This window comes from Hylaeus anthracinus, unplaced genomic scaffold (assembly GCF_026225885.1).
Source record: "Hylaeus anthracinus isolate JK02 unplaced genomic scaffold, UHH_iyHylAnth1.0_haploid 11997, whole genome shotgun sequence".
NCBI lineage: Eukaryota > Metazoa > Arthropoda > Insecta > Hymenoptera > Colletidae > Hylaeus > Hylaeus anthracinus.
The window spans coordinates 10442303-10467760 of NW_026534344.1; the positions used below are offsets into that span (position 1 = coordinate 10442303).

The window sequence follows — 25458 nt, forward strand, 5'->3', positions numbered from 1 at the left end:
GAAATAGAATATTAACTCATGTTTAATTTTCAAGGCACTTTCATTTTGCTGTCTGCATCCATGTCCTCGAGTATTTCCATTCTCTTTGCCTCAGTGTTAGGATCAAGTAGTAAAACAAATAAATGAATAATGTAAATTTTAATGCCATTGTACTACAATTGACCACGATAAATCGTTAATTTATTTTGAATTTTCAGGTAGACTGTTAAACGTGACGATGATCACCACGATCGCATCGATTTGGCGAAGATTATTCGACGTTTCAGGGGACAATGAAATAATTGCGAGAGTGAGTTTTAAATACTGATGCTTTATTTTATATAAAGTATTGTATAAATGTATAAACGCTATAAATATGTGGTATCTATCTATGGTGGTGGTGGGGTGCTAGTCGTGATCGCAAAGAAAGGGTATGACGAGGGCGGGCGGGGTCGGGGGCCGGCAGCGGCGCGCCATCTATTTACATTCATTCACTCACGGGAAGGGCTGACCTACCATAATCTACCGGTCTCTCTCTTTCACTAACATATAACACGATTATATAATATATGTGTATTGTGTGTCTATATACGAGTACACATATAGTAATAGTGTGTGTGCGCGCGTGTGGCTATGTGTTCATATATATATATACGCGAAGGAATAGTAGTAATAGTATGTATACATGTATATATATATATAAAGAGAAAACATATTATGCGCATGGACGAGTAATGTAATAATAATATGTATGCTTGAGTGCGGTGGTAAGTATAACAACTTGTGAACCAGCGACGAACGCGATCGGTGACGATCTGTCCGTGGCGGTTCATCGGAAGAGTAGAGAGAAGAAAAAAAAAAAGAGAGAGTAGTAAACATGTGTGAAGAACGGCGGCCTTTGCGGATGGTGGACAGATCGCGAGAGAGAAAAAAAATTAATAGAAGTGTGCAATTGGAGCAACTGGATGGACGTTCAGAAAACAGAACAGACCCAGTTGGTCCAACGACGAAGCGCCAAAGCTTGTCCACTCGCTGGGTCCAATGGCGGGGGCAGCCGGGTCCAACGTGCTTGCGTTGACTCGAGGTTTTGTTTTTTAGTTTTTCGTGCGCGAGTAGAGGATCTAAGTTTTACGTTTCGCGAAAGCTACGACCCGCTCGACAACCGTAATGCCGATCAGTTTTGAGAGGTTTAGTCGCCCGGTTGATCGCGACTTTGTGGATCGTCTCGCGTCGCAATGAGGGTAGAAATCGCGGCTGGCAATCGCGGCACCGCTCGGCGTTGTCCTGATGTCGGGTAAACCAGTTGATGAAAAACGAAATTGACTAAACTTTCGACCCGTGTGCAATGCGCGTTCGCGCTATGGACGGGTCGCGTCGACAAAAAGGGAGTGGTCGAAACGGCGCCGCGGATCACGAATGGCCTGGGCCGCGATTAACACCTTCCAATTGTTAAGGGGGAGTGGGGGCTCGAAAACCCGAGATCGATGGCACGGGGTCAGCGTGTCGGGGCTTTCGGCTCGCGCATGTACACCGTGTCTCGATATATACCGACTGGACTTGCGATTAATACTCCGACTATATACCGACTACACCACTAACGCCGGCGCTTTGACCATGTTCCTAGGTTGGACGAAGCTTTGGGAAGAAGACGTTGAGCGCGTTTGAGGATCGTTTGAGACCGGTATGTGACTGTGGTGGGAATGCCGCCGTCGCCGAGCCGAGATCGCTGGGGCCTTAGAACGTCTAGTACTTGCCGAGTACCCCGGGGATGATGGCTCCGTGGGAGCCGAGTCCGGCGTGGATGGCGCCAGACGGTCCGTTGATCACAGCAACACCACCGTCGTGTCCGCCGAGTCCACCAGCGATGCCTCCAGCTCCTCCACCCACAACAGCGATGGCACCTGTAATACCCAAACCCGGTACGATTATAGAATAGTCTAAACAGCTAGAGCTGATTTATCGAATCGGTGATGTAATAGGATGATTATACAGACCAGCGCCACCGAGACCAAGAGCACCACCGCTAAGAGCACCACCGCCGAGACCAGAGGCGGGCGCGGCAGCAGCAGCGGCACCAGAGCTACCATCATCACCGTTTACGTTTCCGCTTCCAGCCCAGAAGTTGACACCACCGTTGGATGGTCCGACCAGGTTAGCCGTTCCTTGGGATGGTCCTACAATGGTGGCGGTACCACCGGAGCTACCGAGGACGGTGGTGGGGCCAGCAGCAGCACCGATCAAGCTGGATGGTCCAGTACGGGGTCCACCTACGCTCTTGGCTCCTTCTTGGGGTCCAACCAGGTCAGAGGGTCCGGTCTGGGGTCCAACGTTGGCTTTGGGTCCTTCGGCGGAGCCAATGTCAGCCCTGCCGCCGAGCACTCCTGCACGAGAACAAACCAGATGAACGTAGGTCCCTTTCGCGGTAATCCTCGCGTGCGAACGAGTTTAATGTTCGGCGTAACGGAACTATCCACGTGGTTACGCACCACCAGAGACGATCTGTTGTACACCAGCAGCGCCAGCCGCCGACGCAGCACCAGCAGCATAGTTGACACCGAGTCCACCGGATCCCAAGCTGGACGCACCGCTCTGTTGGAGAGCGTTCGCGGTACCCGCACCCGCGGCAAGTCCTCCAGTCAGACTAGCGCCACTGGCGATTCCTCCCAAACCTCTGCCGATGCCCAGGCCTCCATAGCCTCCAATGCCATGACCACCGGCAAGAGCGATGCCACCTCCATGGGCGATTCCGGCGCGGGCCGTCGCCACTGCCAGACAGGCGAACACAACCTGCGACAGGGAACGGATTGGCTCGTAAGAATCCTCCTGGAGATGCACCAGGTGCCTCTCGTTCGTCGATAGTATCGACTGGTGAAACCACCGAGTGGAAAAACGACGCGAATAGAGAGACAAACGGTAATGCTTTACGAGAGAACGTACTATTTTTAGAGTAGATTAATGTTAGCTCTTCTAGTAGTACCGATACATGGAGCAACTTAATCGAGTTCGAATCCTCTTTGATCAGCCCGTTCTAAGAAAGAATTCTCTAACCGCGCTTCGAGTGTCGGTAATCGGCAGTCTGGATTTTAAAACGTTACGCGAGACTGTATATCGGTTTACGGAAGAGTCGTTACTATCGTCGCGGATGCAGACTCCCATTGGCTGGTGGTCGATTACCACGGACCCCGGGTCTAGCATAACCGCGGCTTTCACTTTTGATGTTGGCGCGTAGTTCCAATCGGGAAACGATTCCGCGTCACCCGGGAAACCGATCCCGATCGGCTCTCGACCGCGTCGAGCGTGAAAGCACCGACGCAACCGTTCCAGTTAATATCGAGTCGCTGAGATTTCGTAACGTGTGAATCCACCGTGCTCGAAAAAAAAGGAACGCGAAAACGTAACGTTTCGCAACCGTGGAGATCGCGAACCCATTACGCTTTCGCGGGACTGTGTCCTAAGCTGCCCCACCACCGATCGAACCCGTCGCCACGCCTAACGACCATATTAGGGGATGAAATTCCGTCTCGTAGGCCGATAGGGCCGTGAATAGGCTGGCTCGGTGGTCAAAGAGACCACGTCTTACGCAATCGCGAGGTTAGAGTCGAAAATTAAGACTGACCATTAGCAATCGGAGGTGCATAATTTTTCGCGAGAAGTCGAGTGGGCCGCTCGAAGAGGACCCTGAATCGGTAGAGTTGATCAGCGATGCGAATAAAACTTCTGATCGCGAATACGAGCAAAGAGCTTTATCTCGTGATTAGCTCGTAATCGAAGAGGTTCGAGAAACTAAACTCCCTGAGATCGCTTTCGTGGGATCGCGACGGAATGCTCAAACGCGATTTTTCTTCCTATTGCTGGAAACGACCGGTCGAGACGTTGTACCACGAATCGATCGACGCCGTAGCTGGAGAAAATCGCGACGAACGGGTGCGGACTTGGTCGTAATCGCGGAAGATTGAACGGTTGGAAGCGTGCTGCCCGGGGACTTAAGTTGCACTTAAATGGCACCGCATCGGCCTGGTATTATGCATATTCCAACGACTTGGCGAAACTTTCACATCCCGTTTACGCGGAACGAGGCACCCGTGCGACGTGCTCGACCGAGCGTTCTCGCGATCGACACACGACGATTTCGAAACGATTCCTAGGCTCACTTTGCATCGAGATCGCGAAGGTGACGCGGAATGATAAGTTTAATCGTGATTTTCAGATGCTGGGGGTCAAACGATCGCGACAAATCGGCAGAGAAATCGTTCGAGATCGATGGAGATGACTCGAGGAAACCACGAACAAGAGTAACAGCGAGATGGCAAATGGTGTTCGTGAATGAAGATGCACCGTGGAGAGAACCGGTCGTTGCTGAATGACGATGATACTACAACAACCGGTTTCATGACGCGGTCAGTGTACCGTGCGACGGGACTTCTCGTTGCATGAATGGAGCGCGATAGAAGGGCAAATTCTGTCCGTTTGTTAGCCCCAAGGAGCAAAGAGGACGCAAGAGCACCCGAGCCGTGACATTGAGTTACCACTCTGTCGTCGCGATGTCTCGTAACCCAGGAACACCGAGATCGGTTTACTTGTATCGTTAGGAAAGTAACCGGAGAGATACCCGATTTATCATCCGATCGAGTCGAGCAGCTACCGCGTTGAATATCTATTCAACGACTCGAGAAAAGACCAAGGCTTGTGTCTCGAGACGGTCCGGTATCGTTCTTTAAACAATGAAATCGTGTAAAGGAATTGGAAATTCGATTGCCACCGAGGCAATATATATTAATCTCTACTGTGAACTTCGACGTAAAAGTGAGAAACGTTCGAGACAACGAGTCGCAACACGTTGCAGAGCAAGTGTTTAAGACTTTAATCCCGATAGTCGCGGAAAATCCGTGAAAATTCGAATACCCGAACACCCCGTGGAATCACCAACCCCGTAGTGGATACTCACAAAGGTCTTCATGTTTGGTATGTGTGTGGTGGGCTGGTAGTCCGGTGAATGACTGACTTGGGCCGGGCCGACGGGCCTTATATACGCCTAACTCTACTCTGGCTACGCTCCACAATCACCATCCTTTCGAAAGCAAGGCGCTCCACCACCCTCCCCCCAGAAAAACTATAATCCACGCCGTGCTAGCGGACTAGGCATAGACGAAGGCATAGTCCCACCAGCTGCTTTGGGGCCAAAGGGGGGTCCCCCCTTTGCGGCAGGCGATAGAGGTTGCTAGTTGTAGGTTGCTCGCGGGGTACAACGTGTCTAACGAACAGCCTCCTACTCCACCCGCCCCACCATCCTGCCCTAAGCGCTCAGGCATCTACGGGCCGCACCAAGTGCAACCAGGCACCACCCGGGTTACCTGGTCACCTACGTTGTCCAGCTCTCTCGTGCAGGCGTGGTGCGCGCAGTTTGCCGCGAGAACGACGCACGAAACTTCGTCACAGACGTGTGTCGGCTCGTTTCGGGGTCTTCTCCATTGGCCTGCAGGTACATCAGACAATTGGTACCTCGATCGAGTCGTCATCTTTGTCCTAGATTCGGTTTTTCTTCAGCCGTCATGATCAATTAAATCTTCCTAGATGGGTATATCGTTAGTCGATGAGCCAGTCCACTGTCTTCGGTTTTGATGTAGGTTAATTAACGCTGCAGGGTTCATTTGTTATTGGCTTGGAGGAGTTCGTCTGTTAAGGGAAATTGTCTCAAATTTTGTTATGGTGTGAGATTATGTCGATGAGCTAGACAACATTTTCATGTCGTGTGTTTACATATATTGTTTCGATGATACGGCGCCTCTACATTTTGCGTTATATATTTATCTATAACGACTGCTTTAATTCAACTTATAATAACTAAGAGCAGTGGTAATTATTCTCGACGGTATTTAACTCATAAAATATACAAGCCATTGTACTAACAATTGTACCAATCGCACAACGTCGCGTGAACTTCAAAGTCCGATGCACGCAACTAATATCTTATGCCATTATATTCACGTGGTATTTACAAGAAAATTTTTAATTTAACAATAAGGCAAAAAGTGCAATTTTTATATTTTATTCAGAACTTTCATTATATGTAACTTCACCGGATATTATCAGCTCGTTTTACGTCAATATTATCATGCATAAAGAAGAATGACTCAGATAGGATTAAATGGTTTCGAGTGGCGCACATTCACGAAGGCCATTACGATTATTCTTAAATGGAACAGATGTCGTAAAACTAAAACTCATAATCAACTATATCGAACGCTTGAAAGTCGGGAGTTATATTGCCTACCACCTATGCTGATTAGATATTTAAAAGAAAATACTTATTTATATACTTAATTAGATACTTAAAAGATTACTTCGATATATCTTTCTACGATTAGCATATTGTGGTATTCATAAAAAAATGTTTAATTCATCAATAAGGTAAAAATCCTGAACGATTTCTTTTATTCGAGTTATTTACGCCACAAGGGGAAATGCAACAGTAAATTTTTGATTATCTCAGGGATGGAGGTTACGAATGCAATATAATATTCTAATGGCACCCACAAATATTCAAAGTTGCCTGCCTGCGGAGAACCCTGGCGCAGACCCTTCGCGGAAAATCGTCTCGGCTGAAATTAGCGCAAACGTGGAGGATTAACGAAGAGGATAACCTGCGAGCGCGAGGACTCCGTTAAGCGAAAAATTGTTATCGTCGTCGGACTGTAAGAAGAAAGCTGGCAAAAAAAAATGAGAGGAAGAAACTTGGGGTCCAGGAATGGCGACACACGCAGTCCAGATTATGGCCCGCTCGTTACGTGGAAACGAGGTCCTCGCATCGAAAAGGAGTTTCGCGTTAGTGGCGAACGTGAAACGTTCTAAGGAATTGGAACTACAGGTCGTTGAATGGCCCCAAGAAACCTGAATTCTTTTCTAAATAGATTGCTTGCCGTCGCCGCCGTCGCTCGTTACTTATTACTTCAACCTACTAATTCCAGCTGCCACGTTGCATTATGCGGGAGCCTGAAAATAAGATGGAGTAGCCGTCGAGAGGGTTGCCCTCCACTGTAGGGGCGATAATTTTGAATTACGGTTCGCCCGTGTCGTTCCATGCCGAAACAGAGTTACCTTGGGGATCGTGGCTACTCGGAGCACTAAACGAGCCAGTAGCGATGGGACTGAGACTTGTTTAGACCACCGAATGTGAACTGCACAGGGTGTTTAAGTGAAACGATTTAACAGAAATATAATACCCAACCTGCACGGAATCACACTTTCATTCAGCTTTAATATTAATATATAAAACATCAAATGTTTCTTTATCATCAAATTTTTGTACTTGCTCAAATTTTTAAGAATAACTATGCATACAACGTTAAGGAATGGTTTTTGATTCACCTAACCTCTAAGAGTTAACTAATGAAAATAAAATGAATTGTGTTTGAAATGGGTTTGGAAAAGTGTTGTAATTAGGAGTGTAATTACGATTAAGATAATATTGGAAATTTTTTGTGGGAAAAAATATGCTTCAAAACAGGAGATGAATTTCTAGTTTCTGTTAGCAACGTTGTATCATGATGCTTCAACCCTTAAAATATTTTACATACATACAAATAAGTATGAGCGGTGTTAAGTTATTTTACAAATTAAAGAGTGCCCCTGCCGATTATTTGTATTGTATCGGTTAATTTTAATCATTCATGTATTTACTAGCTTAACAGGGAAAAACCACTCTTTGATACAACATAAGATAATAATTTATATGTGTGTAAAAATAAATAAATGAATATGAAAGAATATATTCCAAGCAAATAATGAAGAAAATATACAAGAACAGAAACAATGTTAGATAGGATTTGCAAGTTATATATGCATATTATTCGAGCCAGTATGACAGTGCACGTCTAGAAGACTGAGATTAATAAGTAAGGCACTGGATTGATCCCATCACTATGTCCAAGCATTTCCTTGGTATCTTGAGGATCTCGATCCAGCTACCAAGGGACAAATTCCTCGAGTTCATGCAATTCGTCTGGATTCTACGCCAGCTGAGATTAGGAGATCGCCCGTTTCGACAGTAGTAACCTTTTTACAGGACTCCAACCCTTCGAAGGGCTTCGAACCGCAGACTTCTTGTACCTCGAGGAAATTCTTGGAAACGTTACGTTTAAGTAAGACTGTATTCCTAGTTAAATTATTAAACACTTCAGGTCATGTACTATTTTTATTTTCAATGAAAAACGAAGATTTTCCAGGACATTAAACACCATTTTGTTTGTCGAGGAATCCGATCGTATAAAATATATACAACATTAACAAGTTTACATTATGAAGTTTACGTTATGAATATTAATAGGATCGATTTTTCGTGGCTCCACTGTGCTCACGTTCGATAAGAGTTGCCTTCCATTAGACATTGTCTAAAGAAGTATTGTTTCTGGTTTGAGACGATCGAACTTGAACTCCAAGACATATTGCGTAACGGTGTATGACTCTATTATTAGAAGCGCAAATTTCACTCTGGACGTTGATCAACGTTAGAAAGCGGATACATCGGTGGTGGGCAGACTTTTGCAAAGAACTCTCATCGCAAAGGTGCTCTTATCAATTCGCGAATGTGTAAGTCGTTACCACCGACGTAACCAACACTACTCCCACTGGGTCTATGTAACGTGAATTTATTTTTGCTTTTGTGGAACGGAGAGAAGACTTTCTCTCTCTCTCTCTCTCTCTCTCTCTCTCCCTCTCTCTCTCTCTCTCTCTCTAGGTATTGTTTCAGACTGTTATTTATTGACAAGTATATGAAGTGTTCCATGCGGAATAAGTTGAGTATTTGTCTCCTTTGGATAGGAACAAAACAACAATCCTTGTTTTAAATAGTAATTGAAGGAAGGGCGAGAGGAATACCTTACATCTACAAATACTTTTCGAATACTATTGAAGTACTTGATTGCTAGATTAGTACTCGAATTGTAATCGATTTTCAGACTATTGGAATACTGCTCAAGTACTGTATTCAACTATTCACCTATTTTGAATAGTATTAAAAAATATTTGACTTTCCAAGCTCCTCAAATAAACTTGAGTACACGAATACTAATCAAATATTTAATTACACGAGCAGTACTTGCATAACTGACTATCCAAATAATATTTCCACTCATCAAGTATCGAAGTACTCCAAGCATGCAATGAAATAAAAAAATTCGACAATAAGTCTCAGCTGTAGAATTCTGTGCAGGTTCTCTTTCATCGCGCCGATTCAATGCTAAGCGCGAGACGACGCGGGAGGTGAGCTAAAACGACTCAAAAGAAAAAGGAAAACGCGACGACCCTGGGAAAAACGGTCGCGCGAGGATGACTTAATCCCAGGTGAGCTCGGGACGGCTAATTAAATCAGACGTAATTAACTTCGTTTTGAAGCGTTATTCTCTTCGGCCGTATCACGGCCGGCTAGTTTTCCGGCTCGCGCGAAGTGAAAGCCATTATATTATTTGGCGTCCGCGAAAAATGCCGATCTATCGCGAAAGTCGCCCGCGCGTGTCTTTTCTTGCCAGCCCTGACCGGTTTCGAATATATAAAGCGATACGTTGACTGTTGGCGGCTCTTTGCGTTCTCTGTTCACCCTCGAAACGGTAGCAGGACCGATTCCTGCCTGAGAACGCAATTAGTCGCTGCTTGAACTTACAAGAGGCAAAAGATTTCTTTTTGTATAGTAATTTGTACAGTAATTACGACGTTGATACGCCAATTTGTACGATACTTGCGGAGTTAAGGGGCTGTTGCATTATTCGGTGCATTGTTGTGTTGAGTTGTGTAACGCTTTTGTAAAGTTTGAGCTTCTGAGATATTAGTATCATTTTTGAGAAGGAAAGTATCGATATTGAGTCGCCGTCAATTTTTGTATGTATGGATTGTTTGGGATCCTTTGAGTCCAAATACAAAAAAATCGAATACAAGGTTCTGTATGTGTGTATGAACGTATGATTGAGTTTGTTTGTATGCTTCAGGTGTGGGCTATTTGCACAGTATGAAGTTTGGCACCTTGATGTATATCGTGGTACACAGGCAAGTGTGTGCCACACATGCCATTACAATTTTGGTATTCAAGACCATGTATGTATGTTGCTGCTTAACTCAAAATCATGTAATTTGGTGTGGTGGTTTGTCTAATCATACATAATCATTCATGACCCCATGCCATTGATGCTATTCCATTTTTAAGAATATTCTGTACATGTAAATGTCTGTATAAGTGTATATATGTGGACCATATATTTTGACTTTATATCTCTTATCGAAAGTGGTTCATCAGAAAATACTAACGACGTTCGTTTCATTAAATTTTTGAAAACGAAAATATACACTGTGTAGTTGACACTACCGCAATGAAAAGTTGTATAATACAGTCGCACAGTTTGCAATTATTGTTCGAACAGTTCCAACGACTGTAATTGGAGAAATTATTGTACGAAAGTTACGTCTGTAACTCCTGCGGTGACCGTCGATTCGTGTTCAATGAGAACTCCGAGCATATCGCAGAAAGAAAAAACGGAGTCGGACGGATAAAGCTGTGAAGGGAGTGGCTGGAAATCGTACGATCGCCTGATTATTTAACACAAATGGTCATTGTTGCACAATCGCATTCATTTCTTTTGTCTATAGTAACACGGTTCAGTGGAAACTACCTGTTCCATTAATTGTGCGTTTTTTTTTTTGGAACCTTTGGACTCGCTTAAAAGTGGGGATATACTCATAGTGTACTCATAGAAATAAGTAGAGAGTAGTAAATTTGTCAAGGTTTCAGAGTGATATTTACATAATTATAAATTAATCTTCTATTTCCCATTCACCTGTCCCCCCAATTTCCTTTCATGTTCTATTCACTAGAAAAAGTTGCCTGACCCAAATAATTGCTCCCTCCTTCCAAACAACTGTTTAAGTTGAAAAATTGTTCGACCTCGCAAGGAATGTTCAACTGTCATAAATTATCGAATCACAAAAAATTGCATGACTCGAAAAAAATGACACAGCTATGTAATGTCCCCAGACACCACAAAATCCTAAACGCTATTGAAGGAATACATGAAGGGTACGGAAAGAATGAAAGGTGAAAGAAGGATAAACGAAAAAAAAAATGATAGACAGATGAAAGAAAAATAAGGGAATAGTTTCATTCAACCTTTGAAGGCCCCTAGCTGTCGGAGTCTCCTAAACTGCACCTACAGTCCCTGACTTTATCCTTGCGAGCGAAATGTCCAACAGAACACTTCACTTTGTTTCTGTTCCTATCTCTACTTTTTCCTCTTCACTGTCGTTTCATCAGAATCTTCAGCAATGCTAAGGATGTCTCCTATTTGGTCTTGTTTGTTGTCAGAATTTATGAATGATATTCTGAGTTGTCTATCGATGCTGATTGTACATGTCTTGTTGAAGCTGAACTATCAGCCTACAACCAACCTTGATCGGAAGAGCCACTGTACAGCCAACTAAACATACCTCTATCGTAAGAACGATGATTGGAATAGTCATCTCTCTTAATTACCCAATTAATTGTGGTTACCAAATGCAGACTATATTCAACTATACTATTCTAGCATGTATCAAGCTAGAGCTCTTCCCTATCAAATATTCGCATTCTACAGAGCACCAATCCATCATGATCCGTTCAGTACTCTGATTCGATCGGTTAACCTTGCAAAGGTCACACCGTAACACGAATCCTCATCGATTCAGGGTTGGGATACGAGGGTTGGCGCGTCCAAGCGCGCTGTGGACCCGTCTTAAGGACCGCTGACGGCTTAGAGAAAGGGACACGCTCCGATTGGTGCGATCGATGCATGAGAACGGCACCGTTGCGCCGTCGTTGTGTGCTCAGCGTTCGAGAACGCGCCTCCATATCAAAGTTCATCGCGGAATCGCGTGAGCATGGAGGACTGGGCACCGTTACTTTTTCTACCGACGAGGTCCGTCGAACGGAGGATTTCGTAACGTTCAATTAGTGCAAGTTCCGCGCGGAACGCTCAAGAGTTTTGTGGACTTTGAGCTTATGACTTCACGGGTCCGAGAACCACTCAAGTTAGGGCCTGTAACTTCGTCGGTACCAAAACCACAAAATTCAGGATCTATAGCCTCTCAGGTCCCAGGATCACTGATCAGTGCCATTTTTTCCAGAAGGATCACGAACTAACATTGAGAATTCCCACCTAACACTACTCAACAGGTGGGCACGACGATGATATTACTCATGTTATCCTGCAGCTACTCAAGTTAGGGCTTGTAACTTCTTGAGTCCTGAATCCACCGAACTCAGAGCTTATTAGGTCCTAGGACCACTGAACAGTGCCATTCTTTCTCAATGCAAATAGAAGTTATCCTGGTTATCCTAGAACCAGTTAACTTAGGATTTGTGAATTCTCGAGTCCCAAAACCACAAAATTCAGGACCTATAGCCTCTTAGGTCCTAAGGCTACCGAACAGTGCCATTTTTTTTCTAATCCAACCAAAAGTATCACAAACTAATACTGACAACTTTCATCTAACACATCTCTACCATGAAGATGATCCTTCTCATCGTTCTCCAACAGGGACTTGAAGTTTCGTCTAACATCAGTCACCAACAGCGCGAAGGACGTTCTCTCACGGGCTATTTCTATTTTTTACTACAGATTTGACATTTCTCCCAAGTATGAGACTCGGAGGCCCCTACAGATAGGTAGGTCGCCGCAAAGTCGCTAGTCCAAGAGGACACTTACAGTTTCCAACTTCGTCGCGACTCCACGATCCTCGAATGTTCCTTCCACTCACAAACGTCCAGCGTGCCTAACGAAGTAGCTTTCTAGGGACTTCGAGATTCATCGATCTCGCGGATGAAGCCTGAGCAGTGACCAGCGTCGGTGGTATTTATTCAGAGCTGTAAATTCTTGAGCAAGTAATTGACTAATTGCCATTACAATTAACTCGGTCGCATGTAATGGTATTTGCAATTACTTAACCACCACCAGTAATTAAGAATAGGGTATTGCGTAATAACTAAAAAGAAAGTAATCAAGGATCACTTGAATAACTACTTTCTAATTAAAAAGTAATTATTCCAAATTGTAATGAATACAAAAGTAATCATTACTTTACAGCTCTGTATTTACTCGCCATTATACGGGAATAAACGTCAGCCACGCAGGACGTTTATATCCTGGCATAAATTTCCTCAGTCGTCGTTCGCATGGACAAGCGCGCGTAACTCATAACGGCCCAGTTTTCCTGATTCCATTAACGCCGCGGCTCTTTTCCTCCGCGTTTTCATGCCGCGCGCATCGTATTACGACACGCGCGGCAATTAAACGGCAGGTTCGACGTTTTTCGCTGAACGTTGCCTAATCTTGGTTAGATACTTTAGCGGAGTTATATTGAGGCAGGAAGAAATGAGTGGAGAGAAAACGTGCTTAATACTGGCGATTAATGGTAAGGGGTTATAGGCTCAGAGGCTTCGGTGCTCTTTGAGAAGAAATGGATAACATTGCTGAGTGGTCCTAGATTTTGATGCTCTTTGAGAAGAAATGGATAACATTGCTGAGTGGTCCTAGGTTTTCATGCTCTTTGAGAAGAAATGGATAACACTGCTTAGTGGTCCTAGACTTTGATGCTCTTTGAGAAGAAATGGACTACTGCTCAATGGTTCTAGAAATCGGTGCTCTTTAAGAAGAAATGGACTACTGCTCAATGGTCCTAGACTTTGCTGATCTTTGAGAAAAAGTAGATAATACTGCTCAGTGGTCCTAGGCTTTGGTGCTTTTCAAGAAGAAATGGACTACTGCTTAGTGGCCCTAGGTCCTATGAAGCTGTAGGCCTCTAGATGCAATGGTTTTTAGTTCTAAAAAACAATTGACCCTCCATTTAGTGGTTTTGGAGGCTAAAGGGTTATAGACTCTGCGTTTAGTGGTTCTAAAAGGGTGCAAGCTCTAAGTAGTTCTAGGATTCAAGGAGTTATAAGCTTTAAGACTCCTGTGCTCTGATGCGCCAGGCGCGAAACTTATATTAATTATAGCGAGAAAGATTCAAGCAGATAGAAATAACTCTAGAGAATACGTCTCTCAGACTGCTGGAGATTAAAGTTGGGCGGGACTTCAGGTATCTTGCCTAGATGAGTTGTACAACGTAGAAGGGATATTACGTTCAACGACTATAGCATATACACTCACTCCTATAATTATTCGTACCCTCTATGCCTTTGAAGAAATTTCTCTAAATTAAATGATAGGTTTGATGTTTCCAAGCAAATGAATGCATACATGTATAAAGTTTATGCTTGTGTATCTATAATGAAAAATTTATTTGGAAACATCAAATCTATCGTTTAATTTAGACAAATGTCTTAAACAAACATAGAGGGTGCGAATACTTATGGGACTGACTGTAAACATAATTTCTTGTCATGTTCCAAGACATGATGAATTTGTTGTCTGAACTCTGTTATCTTGAAGTCTATTCAGAATCACTTTTAGAATCTGTGAATGTTACAATTGTATTCATTGAATTTATGTAAGGTTCCTTGTTTATGGTACATTTTAAAGTACGGAGAATTTGAACTAGGTATAAACAAGGTACCAGATCTCTTACATAAATTCAATAAATACAATTGTAACATTCACAGATTCTAAAAGTGATTCCGAATAGGCTTTTTAATCCTTTGCACTCCTATGTCCTACTCGACATTCTTTCATGTCCAAATCTATAGAGAACATCAGGATCATATGATAAACACGATCTTTTAGATAGAAAGCCTCATTTCATTTTCGTACATCCCGAAGGAAGACACAAGGATTGTGCAGTTTGCTCAAATATTTTTTTTGTGAAACGTGCGAAAGAAAATCAGGATTGCATCCTAGAAATTGTTTCAAAAGATATCATACACTTGAAAATTACAAAATACAACAATAGCGTGAATAGAGCTGATATTTAAGTGAATTTTTTTATTTATTTATTCAAATTGGCTCATTTTTTAGTTAAATTGAATTCCAAGTAAAACATTTAAAAACCTTTGGAGCTGCTGGTAACGAAATCGAAATATAATTCGAAGTGCAAAGGGTTAAGATAACAGACTTCAGACAACAAATTCATCATCCTTCCTTTGACTGACAACTGTACTATCCACAAATACTGTAATCCTTGTTTCACACACGACCCTATCGAAAGTTTATCTTTCCATTTCAAGGTGGTTGGATCTACGTAGGATTTTCGCCTAGCGTTATCCACGGTTCTGATGGAATGAGGTTGCCATTCTACGGAGATGGTGCACGTCTCGACCTCCAGACGGGAGAAACTCCGATAAGGAGGCGACTCGCGGACAACGAGACGCGTCGCGGACGACGATACGCGTTCGCTCCAATTTTTATGTAACATCAGGATGTGAAACTGGAGAAATTTTAGTCGCGCACTAGGGGATCCGTGGGAAACGCGTGGTCGTTCTACGCCGCCAGAGACGATACCGCACGTCCACGACGGCCTAGACGTCTTTGGATGCGTTGCGATTACGTTGGTATTATTACTATTACTATTATTATTATTCTTACTGTGGAGGGTCTTTACTGTTGCGCATAGATGCAGCGTATTGTTATATAAACCAGGGATTCTCAACGGGAGCCAAGACGGATTCACGTTTCATTTCTTGGGAGGGCCATGAGTTCAAGCTGTGGAGGAAACAGGAAGGAGCAATTTCAGAATGGACAATCTGTAATATTATAATAATAAATGTAGGAAGAAAAACACGATATCGGCGATAGATAATAGCCCTCTAAATTGAGGAAGAATGTTGTCTGGTTTCCATGATTTCAACAAAGTCAGGAAATAGATCAAGCTGATCGTCAGATTGAAATCTAAGACGGAAAATGTTATGCAAAGTGAATAAATGTTTGCTGGTAGAATGGTGATCATTGATTCCAGAGAGGAGGAAGTTTTAGTAATGAGAAGAAAGGTAGCAAAATTCCAAATATGGTTCTTAGAGGTTTTTAATTCATTCTTTGAAGTAAAAAAGTTCCATTTGTTAAACAAAATACTACATGCCTTTTCCTGAAAAAATACTGCTCTCACGTGCTCACTCAATCTAATTTTTAAATATGTAGGATTACGAGTTTGCACGACCAAATGCTGAAATCATGGCACGCATCACTATGTATTTCCGCGGAATGAACTTGAGGACTTCAGACTCAATGCTACGTGATTCCATAAGCCGACTCGTAATCTGCTTAACATAATACTACATAGTTTCGTGAGATGAAGCTTACAGCTTCTCAGCGTATGGTTTCTTGTATCGGATACTGTTCATTAGTTCAAGCTTAAATTCAATGGCGTGTATCTTCTTCGTAACGTAAACACTGTACTTGGCTGAGGAAAATACTTGATCTTCTTGCTTTTTATTTATTATTGAGACACTTTACTTGAACTCAAACATGATTCAATAGTTACTGGACACGACGATATGTGAGCCATTCACTGCACAAATCGATTTACTCTACTTTTGCAAAAATCTTATTTAAGTGTCAAAGCATTTGATAAAGTCACAACTGTTTATATTAACAATAACTTTCCCGAGTAATAAAGATTAACACCATTAAACGACCTAATTTTGTTGACCATTGAACAATAAATAATTTCTTTCAGACGCCATTTTGATAACATTGATTTGTGCAATGAATGGCTCATTTATATGACATCGAGTATCATTAGAGGATATTAATGAGACATAATATATGAGATACAAAGAGGTGAGGCATATTTCTAAATGTCCCAAAACGATCATTGTTTGATTGTGAATTCTTAACTCCAATCGATTTTTCAAACAATTTTAATTATATTCAAGCTTTACAAAAAATCATAAATCACAAATCGTGATTTTTTGTGAGCCCAGAAAATTAGATCACAATAAACATTTATCTTTACAGGTCACTTCCACATTTGTATCCACTTTTTCAGACGTATGTTTCGGTTAATTAAACCACAAATCTCGATGTCTGGGATAAGTTAGATACGCGATCCGTTGGGTCAGAATATTTGTGAGTTTTTCTCGTACAGTGGACTCACGGGAGATTCGTAAATAGCTTGCGCAACGTTAAACGATATTAATCGCGCGATAATGGAGTCTCTACATTGTAAATTCGACACTTGTTTGGTCAATACCTTGGATAAAATACGAGTCGGTCCTGATACACAATTTATTCGCGACATGTTTCAACATTTTATGCCATGTCTGCTGTCGCGGCAAAATGGATGGACTCGCAGCGATTTTAAGCGAATCGACTTTGATCGATTCCGGGCCGAGTGGAAGCCTAAATCCTCCACGCATTGATGTCACCACGCGCTCTGGAACCAGGCCAGCAGACGTGACAATTATATCTTATTACTCCTTCGTTTTGAGACAAAATTGACTCGTTGATCTTGATATATACACAATAACCACAACTTTGGTGTATAGAAGATCTTTCATAACATTTCTCAACTTTAATGCATGATTCATCTACGTGAATTGAATCTTCACTTTAAACTGACTCTATGTTTTCCTGTTCGATTCTAATTCATGTACGACTGTTCTTGGCTACTATTTTGTATCGAAGAAGACTTACATAAGAGATTGAGATGTATATTATTTAAATTAATAATGTTTGACTATCTGCCTATTTTAATTAAGATAATTTATTTTTGTAACTCTATTATTTTTAGGTTCCAAACCAGAAAGGAATTCCATAATTCACTGGAGACACGATAGTACCTCCAGTAATAAATTCTAAAGATTTGGTCGGTTCGCCAATAACAGAATCCTCTTCGGAAACCATTTCTTTGAATTGTCGGAGAAGATTAGAATCCAATTGAACTCTGTCGCGGGCGAGATTTTTCATTGGTTGTTCGGAAGCAGGCTGTCGTTTATCAATAGCGACAAGGATCGTCAAAAGTGCATAATTGCAGTTACGTGAGCACCGTGTCGCTTTCTATCGCTTTATCATCGCAAAATCGGGGTTCTTTCGCGTGGCACGCGTCTACTTTCGCTGCTACCGAAAAACTCTGCGACGTGCACTTGGCCTGGCGTTTGGGGCATCCTCCACCGGAAGTAGCGCGCGAGAGGAGTGGGAAAAGAAGTCGAAAGCGGAAGGACGACTCGTGTCATGGACGACGATGAAGTGGTGCCTCTACATTCAATGTTTTCTGTTACGTATAAACTTTAAAAATTATTTTCTAGAATTCTAATGAAAATTCAACCTGTATCGTTACGGATGAAGCTTGGAGAATTAATGTTACTGGAACATGAACTTGTGTAATTGTTAAAGCTATTTTATAATTACGTAGGTTAGTTTCTCGTTCAAATGTTAACATCATTTTGTGTTCACTTTTAATAATTTTATGTAGGCGTGTATCTATACAAAAATGTCTGTTTCCTTTTTCCTAGGAGAAATCACTTATTTACATATGAATCTTATCTAGATCTGTATACCTACATCTATACTTACTTATCTATGTGTCTTATCTGTATAAGCATTTATCATGTCGTTTTTCTTATCCCCATCTAAATTATTGGCAAAGGAATTGAATTCCACTCAAGGAGCTAAGTAAACTTTCCATCTACTACTACCTTTAATAAAGAAGAAATTAAATGAAATCCCAGTGCCTTTACCTTCCTCTGAACATACCGCCATGTCACATATCTTGGTTTCACAGCGTTCCCATCTCCTTCCTACTAATTTCCATTTTCTTTTTCAATCTGCTAGTACTAAACACGATGACACAATTGTCCCTGTTATTCCTTTCCATGATCACTTTTGGGTCTCTTTCTTCAAGGTTAGTATCGAGCAACGATTCCACCGTGTTTCCTATTTGTCTGCAGTTGTCAGAGCCCTCAAGATACTTAATTTCCAGGATAATGGGGGCCCAGTGGGAGGATTAATCGAGGTGGAAGAAGGAAAATCGAGCACAAAGGACAGCGAGACGCGCGCCTCCGCTCGCGGCGTGTCGGTTCGCTTCAGCAACTAGACTCGAAAGTATCTTACGCAATAGGCGAAGCGGGATAGTGTGGGCTACCGCCGTTCAGCGCGGGGCTGTCCATCATTTCCGTGTTCTGTTGGCTTGGTCGTGAGCGCATACTCGCCTAACTCTGTGTGCACACCGACGATCAATCCGTGTTCCCTGCGCTGCTGGTTTCTCTGTGCCGCTTCAGTTCCATCTACCATCGCGATCTTATTTCTCGGTTTACTCGAGCTTCTCCGACTGCCTTCTGGGCACCTGTCTCAGGCACAAAGAATCATGAATCTTCCCTTGGCGGGTGCAGAATACAATTGGTCGAAGGTTATGGATCATCGACTCTTGTGGAGCTTGGGAGCGAATCAGAAGGTGTACAAATCATTCAAGTATACTGTCTTGAACATTGTTCGGACGAAAATCGAATGTATTTGGTGAAGAAAAAATGGAATATTTTCTGGTAAAAATATTTTTTTATTTAGTATTGAGAGTATGGATTAAAGAGAAATTTAATGGAACCCTTAGTGTGTAATTTATACCATCGATAAGGTTTGTCCTTTGAATGTGGACATTGTTCATACAAGACGACTCGTAGATATGATAGAATTGTATACTGCACCTTCGATTTCTTTTGAGAAAACAGAATCACGTCTCGATTATTTATAACTAGAACCTACAAAATGCAAACAGTATGCAAGAATATAAAAAAAATTGAAAATAAAGTTCATGTTATAATATTTACAGAATAATATAAATTCCTGTCTAGGTTACATTCATGTAGGCATGTTCGCGAAGATTTTATTTTGCATAAAGATCCGCAGTCTAGTTATAACATTCTATTGTCCAAATTCTACCCTTTGAAACTGTATACCTTTTATCGAAAAATTGTTACACAGTCTCCTTTTAATAATAATTATCTCTGCCTCTGACTTAGTCACGCACACGTCAACTACGCAAACTTTAACTTCCATTGCTCGAAGGCAATTCGTCGCGATTGTTTAGGAGGACGTGAAACGTCATTGCGAGATAATAAATTCCCTCCAAGTTTCGCTGTTGGTTAATAGTAGTTTATATAATAATTACTTTCTTATGCTAACTCTGTACTTTCTGCGTTCGCGTGGAATCGGTGCGGTGATCCACGTCAACGATATTTAAGCCATCGCCAACGGGCCGCTATTACGACAGTCCGACGACGATGCAGCCGTGGAACACGGATGATATGGAGGCGAAGTATAATTTCCGTGTTCCTGTACCGGGCTCACTGTCACGCGTACCTTCGCGCGTAATCACGTTAAACGCTGCCTGAGCTGTCTCCTGCTTTTGTCCCACGCACGCGATTTCTTTCCAGGCCCGCGTCTGTCCCTCGACGAAGATTCCGTCCTGGCAACCTTCTAGCCGCGCTGTTGCATCAGGCGGAGACGAAGGTTGAATCCTTCCTCGTGTATTTAATTATTTACCTACGGATCGTGCCAATTTTTATATAATCGTCCAAGCTTGGTTAAAAGTAAAGATTAAAGATTTCTTTAACCCATTGACTGCCAACTACGAAATTACAATTGGTAGCAAATATTTTTATTGCCGTTAGAGTTAGGAATTATTAGAAAGGATGAATGAACATCTAATATAGTGTAAAAAAAAACATATTTAACATAACTTTTTATTATAGAAATAATACCTTAGACATTAATTATATATCTTTGCACCCAGGGCAAGACGCTCTAAATTTTCCTGGCAGTGATTGGATTAATAGATACACTAATGTTTTGACTTTTGATTAAGTCATTTGAAAATAGAGTTCTCTATAAAAACAACTTTAAAGGCTCAGAAGTAAACGAAACAAAGAGAACGACAATAATCATATACAAAAATTGTTTCACCTCGTTATCCAAGCCACTAAAATTGCTTCAAAAATTACTGCGAACACTTGGACCCAAACCCAACACCACGATAAATATTAAATCGATATTTGACAACCGGGTTCTCGCAAAAGATTTCCCAATACTTTCTCTAAATAATAAATAAAGAACCAAGTGACTCAAGCATGAGAAACCAGAATTCGTTCCACCTTTCCACCCTGATGCATCGTCCAACGGCGATCAAACGGGGGTTCTGTGACGAATTTCCTTCTAATTAAATAAGAACGCCAGACTTGCGTCCCTCGGCGATCGTCGCTTCTCGCGCTCATTAGGAGCAACGTTTCGTCGACGTACGGAACCGTGGAGCAGTTTCTGGCGTCGCACTTTCGAGAAAGAAAAACTGCAACGCCCATGGAATTTTCTGCAACGCGCCATTTTTCCCTTTCGTCTTTCTGCTGCAATATCGGCGGCCGCTTGCGAGAACGAGTCCAGCGAAGTGCAGCCTTTCCTCGTGACTCTCCGCACGTCCACGGTGCCACTGAACTAGAATTACCGTGCACACGTTCTCCGCAGAACGGACCGCGCAATAATTAACGCGCCGATAACGACGATAAGGATACGAGCGATTTCCGATTGTTAAATCGACTATGACCCCGTTCACCGGATCGGCCATGAAAAACTCCGCTCCAACCACGTCTCAAACTGCGAAATAATTGGGAAACGTTCAGCACTACGCTACATAGGTGAGAAAAATCTCATCTGGATAAAATAAATAATCGTTCTTTTCTCTCCGTTATATTTTCAACGTGAATTTTAAATTTATCTTGGTCGGCGTGGGATCAGTGATGTGATTTCAGTTAAATTCATTTGGGGATAGCTTTTGTCGCGTAGACTCGTTTAGTTATGTACGTGTGATGGCCTAAGTACTGTATTGTAATTGTCTAGTTTTATATGTGATGTAAGATATTGAGATCGAGATTTATTTTGTGGTATATTCTTTTTGTAATTTGTGTTACATGGAAATATACCTGGAGAGGATCTGGAAATGGATAAAATATTGTAATTTAGATCCTCGGAATACAAAGATAGAAGACTCAAGAAAATTCAAGAAAACTTTCTTGAAATTACTCTTAATTACAACAATATTCATCGCAATACTTTCTGTATATACTCAAAAATACAAAAGGCCTATTATATCTTAGTTTACTTAATTAATTCTGTATTTCATTATACATTTATCATTTTCCAAAGAACGTCACATTTGAGCTTAACTCTTTGAAGTTAGGTGGGTTAAATACTATCCCACCTTTTGGTTAGCTTCACTATTTTATTTAAAGTTTTTCATTCATGCGGCGATACTATAAACTAACGCTAAAAATGTAATAAGCGGAATAAGAAAATGAATACAAGTCAAAACGCGTTAACAAGTTATTGACACTGTTCTTCCGTGTAGCTTGACTTTTATTTTTCTTTTATAATCGAGTACAGAAACATTTAACAAAAAATTCTCGCATATTAAACTGTCCGAAAGGAATTACGAAGCAATCAATCATTCCGAATAACAAAGCTTGCATTTGTTTGACTTTTAAATTCAGATGTGTAGTTCTGAAGGCTGACGTCGATAAGGTTAACAGGAGATGGGAAGTGACGTCTGTGCAAGGATATTTCCAAAGGGGGCCAGAGATTAGCGATGGAGAGAAAATTGGCAGGCAGGAGCCCCAATCGATCACTGCGAATCGCCTAGCGTGGAAAGAATCCGCGACCTCTTTCGATAGAGCGGCGAGCGCCTGGGATCGATTTCCCTGAGATTGGAATTGGAGTTAGGGTTGCACCAGTCAACGCGGTATGCGTATGCTAATTGATTGTGCAACGCTCTTCCGGTCCCTGAGCACCGTGCTGGAGGGTAGGTAACGACTGGCCGCCTCTCTCTTTCCATCTTTCTACAGGGTGTCCCTAAAATCTCTTGCTTTCATTAAAAAATTATCGCTCGAAATTACTTAATTGAATTCAATGTTAATGGAATATCAAGAAGCTTGCGATGACCGTTTTGTACATCTGCTGTATGATCTCTCCTGATGGTTTTTAGATAAAATTAAATATACAGTCAGTCTCATAAATCTATGTCTATTGAAGAAATTAGTCTAAATTAAATGGTAGGTTTGATGTTTCCAAATCAATGTTTTATTATAAATATGTACATGAATAAATTTTTCACATGTATATATTTATAATGAAAAGTTTATTTGGAAATATAACGTCTATCATTGAATTTAGACAAACTTCATCAATGAACATAGAAGGTACAAATACTTATGGGGCTGACTGTATGTATAGTGATAATATAATAATATGTTATGAAACAAATTTGTTGATATGTTTACATGTACATTTTGATGGAGATTATTGGAGACTATAGTGGAGAAACGATAACGTTATGAGTGTTCTTTATATTCTGTTCTTTTATTGGAAACATGTTCATATAGGCATACAGTGATAATATGTTACAGAACATATATTTTACACATTCATTTTGGTTGAATTCTTAAATTCTGTGATGAAGGAAAAGTAACGTTATTGTCTTTCCTACTTCTTGTACCTTGTGCAATCTTTTGATACAAATTTCCGCTAAAATTATCATTACTATTTTTTCTTTCCTCGAATTTCGAAAAGTCCAAATTTCTATCGCGGGGAGAGACGATAAAGCCCAAGTCCCAACAAATAATAAATGAATCGGTAATCCTCTACTTTTTTCAACAGAATTTCCGCGAAAACAAAGTGTTAAGCGTGATTTTCGGGACACCGTGTGTATCCCCTCGTCCAAGTTTCTTGCGCAGTGTCTTTCCTCCTCCGTTTCCCTTATCATTCCACCTTTCTCCGTCTGTCTCTCGTTTCTCCGCGAGGAGCAGGACACGCCTAGGCGCTTTATATGTGGCGATCGGTAATGGACCGCATGTCCCGTGTAAAAAATGCTCTGGTTCGCGCTTTGGAAATACCCCCGACCATTTTAATCCAGTCCCGGCGTACAAAAGTTAACGAGTTTCCACGCGAGCTCGTTAAACATTAGTTTTCGTCGTGCGTACGTGTGACACTGATTGGGACCGGCCGAGATTGGTGCTCGATTCAGACGAAATGGGGCAATCGTCTCGGTAGGAAACTCTTAAAACAGTGATCTTACCTCCTAGTTTCGAATGATCGACACATTTTGGTATCGAAGGGTCAAGAGTTCGTTGCTCGATGGAAAAGGCTTGACTTTATGATTTGTCTTTAATGGAACTATTTAATTTTTTTGAAGTATTTGTGATTAGTATGTGTATTTAGTAGGGAAGGTATGTATACAAACGAAAGATGTTATTTTGTAATTATTGTGAGATGTAGAGTTTTTAAAATATTATGGAAATTGTATGTAACAGAGTGGACAGTGAATATAAATTGCGAATGTATTTTTAATAAAATGCATGGAAGGACGCCATATGATGACTATTGTCTAAAAATATTGATAAATATCAGTAAATCAGTTCTCAATGTAGCATGGGCCACTGAACACCTAACGATCTAAGAAAAAAACATAAAAGAAAATTTATAAAGTATACTAAATGTAACTAGTGCCTTCGTGACGATCCTGTTATTAAAATTTATTTGGAATCTTCTTTTAATAAAGAATACAGATCAAACGCAAGTACAAATGTTTCCTTTCCAGTTTCAAAGGTTATCATCTTGTTTCTGCGCATACATCTCGTTTTTAGCGATCCTCGCATATCAACTACATTAATACACCTGTTATACAAATATATTTGCTTTCGTGCCCGGTGCAAAAAAAATTCATTCTCATCAATTCTCAAGATTGTCAAAATTATATAACATACGAACCTTGCGAGCATTGCCACGCTTCTGAATTGATGGCTGGAGAAAGTCTTATACGAGAACATCATTCCAGATACGTATTACACGGCAAATTACATGAATCAAAGTAGCGCTATAAAATATTATATACGTGCGTTGTTACGAGAGCGATTCTACTACTTCGCGAAACGTTAGTCTCGTGGGTGGTAGCTGCAATGAGACCACTCATGCATAAAATGTAATCTACGCAAATCTGGTAATACCGGAACACGTACTGCTTAATACCGCCAATAAAAAAAAAAAAAAAAAATACATAACCAACGAAAATAATAAAGAAGGGCATCAAATATATTTACTAGGTGAACAAGAAAATTCTGAACTGTCGATTTAATGCAGTAGAAACTATTACTAAATTTTAATAATCACAATAATTATTAATAATACTACTAGCACTAACAATAATTTTTATTTTAGATTTAACTCTTTTAATTTGGTACATTGAAGCTTTTCTGAGCTATCGATTCTGAGCTATCGAAAATTCTGAGCTATCGATTTCATGCAGTAGAAACTATTACTAAATTTTAATAATCACAATAGTTATTAATACTACTACTATTACTACTAACAATAATTTTTATTTTAGCTTTTCACCCTTTTTGCCAGCCTAATATATTCCATCCTCTTTTTTAAGTGAAGTTATAGAAGCAATTTTTTCTCTGCTCGTGGCATAAGGTCGAGAATCTCTTTCCAACCTTACGCCATCTAATGTAAATCCGTGCAATCGCATCCCCAGAAGCTGGGACGCCTCGATGAGTCA

The 25458-nt window shown here is 41.4% G+C and overlaps 1 protein-coding gene across 1 annotated transcript; it reads right to left on the reverse strand.

Moving 5' to 3' along the window:
• Positions 1–311: 311 nt before the first annotated feature.
• Positions 312–5101, reverse strand: LOC128889270 (spidroin-1-like). The gene is made up of 4 exons (XM_054146730.1): positions 4925–5101; positions 2466–2766; positions 1974–2360; positions 312–1880 (listed from the first exon to the last, which is right to left on the reverse strand). Exons 1-4 carry the CDS (start codon positions 4934–4936, stop codon positions 1723–1725), a joined length of 858 nt encoding a protein of 285 aa, XP_054002705.1. The 5' UTR covers positions 4937–5101; the 3' UTR covers positions 312–1722.
• Between the last annotated feature and the right edge of the window lie 20357 nt (positions 5102–25458).